This window comes from Propithecus coquereli, unplaced genomic scaffold (genome assembly GCF_000956105.1).
Source record: "Propithecus coquereli isolate 6110/MARCELLA unplaced genomic scaffold, Pcoq_1.0 Scaffold567, whole genome shotgun sequence".
Classification (NCBI taxonomy): domain Eukaryota; kingdom Metazoa; phylum Chordata; class Mammalia; order Primates; family Indriidae; genus Propithecus; species Propithecus coquereli.
In genome coordinates this window covers 904585-912751 of record NW_012151585.1, presented here as the reverse complement: position 1 = coordinate 912751, position 8167 = coordinate 904585, and the positions used below count along the sequence as shown (strand labels likewise).

The 8167-nt window shown below is 46.4% G+C and overlaps 1 protein-coding gene across 1 annotated transcript in view; it reads right to left on the bottom strand.

Annotated features, from left to right (window-relative positions):
* Positions 1 to 8167, bottom strand: part of LIMK2 (LIM domain kinase 2) — a 57692-nt gene that overhangs the window by 37318 nt on the left and 12207 nt on the right. The window contains exon 2 of the mRNA XM_012657970.1: positions 6342 to 6441. Coding sequence (XP_012513424.1) covers positions 6342 to 6441 — 100 coding nt within the window. The remainder of the gene's footprint in view (positions 1 to 6341; positions 6442 to 8167) is intronic.

Sequence of the window (8167 nt, the reverse complement as noted above, 5' to 3'; positions counted from 1 at the left end):
GTCTGCTGTAGGCCACGTTAAGGATTTTGGTCTTTATCCAAGAACACTGGAAAGTTATGGAGATGTATAAGAAAGGAGAGACAACAGAGTGTGACGCTGTCAGCTTTTTTTTTAAGATCACTCCCTCCAACTCCTCTGTAGAGAATGGACTAGGGGGTGCAGAGAGACTGTGGGGAGACAGAGGTGAGAGATGAGGGTAGCTTGGAATAGGGTGGTGGTATGACAAACGGAAAGAAGTGAACCCATTCAAAACATAATCTAGAGATAAAACTGATAGGCTTGGATATCGAGGATGAGAGAGAAGAGGTATCAATGACTCCCAGGTTTCCGGTGGTGCCTCTCAATGAGATAGGTTACAATGGAAGAGGACCCAATTTTGGAGGGGAGGTTGAAAGTTCAGCTGAGTCTGAGATACCTGGAAGATGTTCAAATGGACATGTCAGGTTGATAGTAGAGTACGTGGGTCTAGAGTTCAGTGGGAAGGTTCAGGGGCCATCAGTGTGTAGAGGACAATGGAAGCCAAAGGTGTACGTAAGACTGCCTAGGAAGAAAACACTGCACCTGGAGGAATGGCGAAAACGCAGAGCTGGACAGAGGAGGAGAAGCAAACTGGAATTGCCAGAGAGGGGGAGGAAACCAGAAGAGTGTGGAATGTCATGGAAGCCAAGGAAATAGAACATTTCAAGAGTGACAGACACTAATAATAAACGCCAACATCTATTAAGTCCTAACCATGGCCAGGCACTGTGCTAAGGACTTTGAACATATGACAGAATTTAATTTGCATTACAACCTTTTGAGGTGAGGACAATTTCCCCCTTTCATAGATGAGGAAACTGTGGCAAAGAGAGGTTAAGCAGCTGACTCAAGGCCAGGTGGCTGGTGAGTGAAGCCGGGACATAAGCCCAAGCAACCTGACTCCAAACTCTGATTCATTTTTCTCTGCTGCTAACTCTCCTGCACTTTGGGAGGTCATATAAGATGAAGACTGAAGAGTGGCCAGTGGATGGACTGACGAGACTGTCCTCTGGAACATTACTAAGGGAATGTTGGTGAGATGCAGAATGGAAGCCAGACTGGAGCCTGCTGTTAGGAACACTCCATGCTATTGCCTGTTTCCAGCTGTCTCGGGGAGCCAGTTAAGAGACCAGGCCAGTATGTCAACTCTGTATCCCCAAGAGCGCCCAATACAGTGCCTTTAATATAGTAGATGATGCTCCAAATTACATGTGGATAGTTAACAGAAGATGCATAATGCTGCCACGTGCTGCTGCTAACTCTTCACAATATACCATTCTAACGTTTTCACAGTCCTTTTTATCCATTACCTCCTTGGTCCTCACAACAACTCTAGGAAGTGGCTTACTTTTACATTTTACAGATAAGAAGCTGAGGTGTGCGGGGGCTAAGGAACTTGCTGTGGTTATACAGCTAGCCTGGCTCCACTAAGACTCAAATCAGGTTTTCGTCTCCAAGTCTACTGTTCTTTCCTGGGAGTCCCAGTGGAAAAACGACCATCTTGGGAGCCAGGGAGACCAGAGTTCAAACGTCAGCTGTGTGATGTTGGACAAGTTACTCCACCTTTCTGGGCCTTCCTGTTTTAGTATAAAACAGAGGTGGCAGGGTTGTTTTAAGGATTGAATCACATAATCTAAGTGAAGCTTTTAATACAATGCTTAATAAATATCAGTCATTCATCCCTGGCCCCAGCCCTCCCCATCTCTCCACCTCTGCCCTGGATAGCAGCTATGGGGCTTCTATGGGGTCTTAGTTCTCTCTTCTCAAAGAGCAGGATTAAGGCACATTGAAGGTCACATGTTGCTGCTACATCCTATGAGTCCTACTCTGTATTCAGGCTGGAGTCTCCCATGGGGCAGAGGAGGGCCTAGGTGTCTGTCCCTCCTTCCTCTGTCAGGCAGGCCCCAGCCCCCACCCACCAGCCAGCCTTAATGACCTGCTGACTGGCTGTTTCCTTAGAGATAAACTGGACAAACAAGTAAATACCTTCCGGAGAAGGCCACAGCCAGAATCAAAGGCTTGGGCCAATAAATGCGGCAGCGACATCAGTAGTACAACAGCAGATGGCAGGGTTGCTCCACTGACGCCCACATAGGAGTCCAAGACCCAAGAGAGAGTTAACAGCACTTTTGTTGACACTTTATAGAGTTCATGAAGCCTTTGAACCAATACCCTTCAATGTTTTCTGACACCAAAGTGTGTGGCAGGCAGCGTAAGGGTTTTTAACCTTCATATAACAGAAGAGGAAACTGAGCCTCAGTGAGGTTAAATGACATGCCCCTACGTGGGAAGGCCAAGAGACTCTTGTAGGAGAGGAGTCAGAATGCCTGGGTTCAAATCCCAGCTATGCTACTTACTAGCTCTGTGGCTTTAGGCAAATAAGCTCCATTTCCCTATTTTTAAAGTAGATAAGACCAGTTCTACATTTATTAGGTTGTTGTAAGAATTAAATAGGATAAGGCACGTAAAATGTTAGGACAGTGTCTGGCATGCAGCACTTAATAAATGGCACCTATTACTGCAATTATGATTCTACCACATTTGTTCAGACCGGGGGGAACGTGAGAAAATGAGTGCAGCTTTCAGCATGACAGAAAGTACCTTGTTGCCAGCCAGTACATTACAACATAGTCTCTGGTTGCCACGTGTGTCATTTCTTCACTCGCCTTCCTGGAGTCACAAATTTAGCGGAAACAGTCTGTTGCCTGATGAAATGACCAGTCTTCTATCTGCACTGGCCCTTTTCCAGAGTATAGGCATTAGTTATCGCTTCTCAAAGGAGAAAGCTCAAATAGCCTGGGTTTGTGATCCTGAGAAAGAAGGCCCCAAGAGTTCCCAGGAGCCTTAAGAGTGGTGGATTTTCCCTGTGATAATGCTGTTAGGAACCAGATCAAGTGACAGAGACCCAGGTCAGGCCCATAAAGAGTGACAGGTGCAGCTTTTACGTCCTCCTAGGCCAAATACCTCTGACAAGGGTGAAGGGACAACCGTCAGAAAAGTTGTCAGGGTTCTTTGGCTTGCCAAGAGGCCAGGTGACCATTCATACCTCCACACTTGAACTTACCAGGTTACAAAGGACATGTACTCTGGCTGCTCTCCTGGCCTCTCCCAAGGAGAGGGAGCCAGTTCCAGAGAGCTTCAGAGAGAATATCCCCAGATCTAGAATCAATGACACTGTTCAAGGGAAAGCCAAAGGTACACAGAGTTTAAAAAGGCCTGTTGGGAAAGCTGGGAGAAGCAACAGCAGGGCTGGTCAGCCATGCGTCCAGGAGATCAGAAGGATCCTGGCCAGGTGCCTAACTACACCAGTACAATTACAGACTGGGCTATTTCCAGAAGTTTGTCAGCTGGCCTCCACTGCACAGCCCCAGGTTCCACTTTTAAGTGGCTTCCTATTGTCCTGTGCACCTGAGAATCTGTCAGAAGGCTATGAGAGGCAGGATTACGGATGTGACTACAGACGGGGGATGGGGTAGCGTAAGGAGGAAGCGAGGGGAGAGGAGGAGTTTGGACCGGACCCCAGCAATTTCTCCATTCAATATCCAGCCCCACCCTGTGACTAGGAAAACAAAGGTGTCAGGGGAAGGGGAGAAGAAAAGTCATTTCCTTTATTGTAACTGTAGCCCTGCTGGGTAAGAGCAAGGATGGAAGGGGCCATGAAGAATGACTTTCTCTGAGTAGCACAGAGGGAGGGTCCTGCTTCTAGCAGGCCTGCACCCATGCACTCTAAATTCATCAGAGAATCACTGGCAAGCTGAAGTGGAAGAGATCTCAAAAGACTATTCAGGCTGATGCCCCATGCTCCCCATACCCCAAGTTATCTCTGGGGTCAGACAAATAGTCTTCCCAGCCCCAAAGATCTTCCTCCAATTTGGGAAAAAATCAAATTGGATCCAAAACACAGCTACTCTTTCCAGGGCAAATGACCACGCTCCACCTAAGGGTGCCATGGCATCCAGTTTAAATTTACCATGGGAAAGAGCTGGATTAGAGAGTCTCTGTCCTTGAGGTGAAGCTGCAACCAGGACACTGAACCTGGATGCTCCACGTGACCAATGAACGTATAATAAAGGAATAAACGTATACGTGCAGATGTATGTAGACACACATTCACAAAATAATATGAAGTGACAGCTACTAATTATTAAGGGTTTTCTATGTGTCAAGTGCTATGCTAGTCACTTTATATAGGTTATCACGTTTAAGCCTCCCTAACAACCATGTGTGATGAGTAATATCCTTATCTTCATTTTACAGATGAGGTGCCTGAAGCTCAGAGAAGTCAGTTAATAAATTGCAAAGCCAGGATTTAAAACCACAGTCTTGGCCGGGCGCGGTGGCTCACGCCTGTAATCCTAGCTCTCTGGGAGGCTGAGGCGGGCGGATTGTTTGAGCTCAGGAGTTCGAAACCAGCCTGAGCAAGAGCGAGACCCCGTCTCTACTACAAATAGAAAGAAATTAATTGGACAACTAAAAATATATAGAAAAAATTAGCCGGGCATGGTGGCGCATGCCTGTAGTCCCAGCTACTCAGGAGGCTGAGGCAGGAGGATCTCTTGAGCCCAGGAGTTTGAGGTTGCTGTGAGCTAGGCTGACGCCACGACACTCTAGCCTGGGCAACACAGTGAGACTCTGTCTCAAAAAAAAAAAAAACCACAGTCTTATTCTGTGGCTTGTACTCTTATCCACCAGGCTAATGTGCCTTACTACTTCCTTATATATATGTATTTGTGTATGTTCTTTCTCTCTCTCTCTCTCATACACACAGCTAACCAGCTAGCAACTGACCAGCTCTACAAATGACCCAAGGCCTCAATTTTAAGGCCAGCTCTTGTCATTCATGGTCTAAGTGACCTTGAACAAGTCCTTTTGGTTTCAGGCCTCTCATCTGTGATGTGAAGGGGTTATACCATACAGTAGTTGGTCCCTGCTACTTCTGAAGTTCTTTAGCTCTAAGAGAATCCAGAAATTCCAAAAGATTAGCTTGCTATACTCTGTCTCACTTATTTTGGATAGAAAATATTCATACAAATAGAAAAACAGCAGGAACAAATCTGACCATATGGATTAGATGCCAAGGCGAGACCCGGTCTGTGAACTCACTGGGTTCTGATGCTGCTTGTTAGTCTCACCTGTAAAATGAAAGGGCTACAAGGTCCCTTATAGCTCTGATACTCTCTGCTTCTGTCATACTAAATGAAACAGAAAAGGCAGAATTGACTTTTCTGGGAGTAAAGGGAGGAGGCACCAGGGCGTAGTAAGATCCACAGAGAGGATTTGAGAGCTCTGAGTTACAGCTGAAAGGGCAGGAAAATGTTGGTTCCTCTCCAACTCTTCTAGAGGCCAGATATCTCTGAGCCAACCCTCACACAGTTCCCAGGGGAAGGCAAGTGTTTAAAGGTCAATTAAATTACTTGATATCAGCACAGGGGATGCTTTACAACAAGAGCTGTGTGTGGGAGCTGGAATTTACAGCACATGGTGCCTGTCTACAGTCTGTCTTATTCTCAGGACACAAGCATGGCCTGACCACTTCAGACCTCGGGGGCCAGACATGCCCGCCCAGCCTCTGGAGCGGACAGTTCCTCATTCCACCGATGTGGAATGACTATGGGCCAGGCACTGTTTTATGTTCTGGAGAATACAAGGACAAGCTCCTCCCACCCCTGAGGATTCCAGTCTGATGAGGGGAAGGAACCACCATTCAGTGGGTGCCTACCATGTACTGGGTGCTTAGTAGATATCATTTCATTCAATCGCCACAAGTCTATGAGATAGATTATTTAACATCCCTGTTTTCCAAATGAGGAAACTGAGCCTCAGGCAGCAGGAACAAAGAGGAACAAATCTGACTTTAAAGTCTGTATAATTTTCAAGAAACTGAGTTGCCTCCAAAAATAATCTAAGAGCTATAATAAAGTTAATACCAAAAAATAGGGAGACATCCCACACTGAAGAAGAGCCAGCTCTGCCAACCACACTAAAAACGATCCTTGAGGCATCTGCATAACCAGAAGTGCAGCAATGAGAAAGCCACTCTTTCTAGGCCTCAGTTTCCTCACCCATAAAATGATTGTGCTGGCAGAAACCCTGCAAAGGGCTCTGACTGTCCCCCTACCCTGCCTCCAGCATTTGTGTCTCTTCCAATTTAACCTGGTTTCAGGCGGGCCACACTTGAGGTTCGGTCATGAGCTCTTCTTTGGCACGCTCCTCTTCCCACCCTCACACTGAGATTGAATTTTTTTTCTCTATTTTCCAGAAAATGAAATAGTGCCTGGCAGTACAATGGTAAAGACAGGAGGTCAGAGGACAGACTCACTTACCGGAAGCAAGAGCTGTGCCAGGCTTCATTGACAGTCCTGTACAACCTCTGACTTGGAGCAACATGGTCCCCACAGCCCCGACACCTCCAAGCATCTTCACCTGCACACAAAACCAAGAGGTTCAGTGATCCAAAGTAGCAGGAGGCAAAGGAACAAGATTCCTACCATGTAGAATAAGACTGAATTAACAGAATCTCATAATGACAGGGTTAGGCCAATGCTCTGCTACAGGCAGTTCCCCCTCCACAAGATCTCTGGTAAGCACTTGTACAACCTCCGCTCATTTCTCCAAGTGCAGGGAACTCGCCCCAAAAGGAGTCTCACTCCATTTTTAAAAGTGATTCTGATTTTTTTTTTTTTTTTTTTGAGACAGAGTCTCGCTCTGTTGGTCAGGCTAGAGTACCGTGGCATCAGCCCAGCTCACAGAAACCTCAAACTCCTGGGCTCAAGCGATCCTCCTGCCTCAGCCTCCCGAGCAGCTGGGACTATAGGCATGCGCCACCATGCCCGGCTAGTTTATTTTTTTATATATATTTTTAGTTGTCCAGATCATTTCCTTCTATTTTTTAGTAGAGATGGGGGTCTCGCTCTTGCTCAGGCTGGTCTCGAACTCCCGACCTTGAGCGATCCTCCCGCCTCAGCCTCCCAGAGTGCTAGGATTACAGGTGTGAGCCACCACACCTGCTGGTCTCCAACTCTTGAGCTCAAGCAATCCTCCCACCTTGGCATCCCAGAGTGCTAGAATTACAGGCCTGAGCTACTTCGCCTGGCTGTTCCTTTTTCTACTGAAACCAAACCTGCCTTTTCCTAGAACTTTCAGCTGTTGCTTATAGCTCTGAGTAGAAGAAATGAACAGGTCTTCCCCTTTTTAATGTCAGCCCTCCCTGTGACTGCTCACAGCCAGCACTCAGAAACTTCTCTGGGTTAAATATGTTATTATCTTTTCCTATTCCTTACAAGTCCTGTTTTTTTCAAATTTTCCACCACCTCGTCCAAGAGCTCATTCATTCAACCAATATCCTTGGTCCTCTTGATACAAAGCTCTACGTTGGAGGCTGTTGGATAACATCATCTCTGCTCCTTAAGGAGAAAATTCAGCAGTGGCTCAAGCCTTGTAATCCCAGTGACTTGGGAGGCTGAGATGGGAGGATTGCTTGAACCCAGGAGTTTGAGGTTACAGTGAGCTATGATCGGGCCACTGTGCTCCAGTCTGGGCGATAGAGTAAGATCCTGTCTATAAGAAAAATTAAAAATAAACAAATCCACAGGGAAATAAACACTCTTCAATATTTCATATTGTGATTTGTCACTTGGATGTTATTTCAGGTAGAAGCAAAGTACTACTTTAGTTCAGAGAAACAAAAGTTAATGGGTATAAAAGGGAAAGAACAAACATTTAATGAACACCTCTAATATGCCAAGAACTGTGCTAGGTGCTTTCATAGACCCGCTATCATTTAATTGTCAAAACTATTCTGTGAGGGGCCAGGCGAGGTGGCTCACGCCTGTAATCCTAACTCTCTGGGAGGCCGAGGTGGGCGGATTGTTTGAGCTCAGGAGTTTGAAATCAGCCTGAGCAAGAGCGAGACTCCGTCTCTACTAAAATTAGAAAGAAATTAATTGGACAACTAAAAATATATAGAAAAAAAATTAGCCGGGCATGGTGGTGCATGCCTGTAGTCCCAGCTACTCGGGAGGCTGAGGCAGGAGGATCGCTTGAGCCCAGGAGTTTGAGGTTGCTGTGAGCTAGGCTGACGCCGCAGCACTCTAGCCTGGGCAACACAGTGAGACTCTGTCTCAACCAAAAAAAAAAAAAACTATTCTGT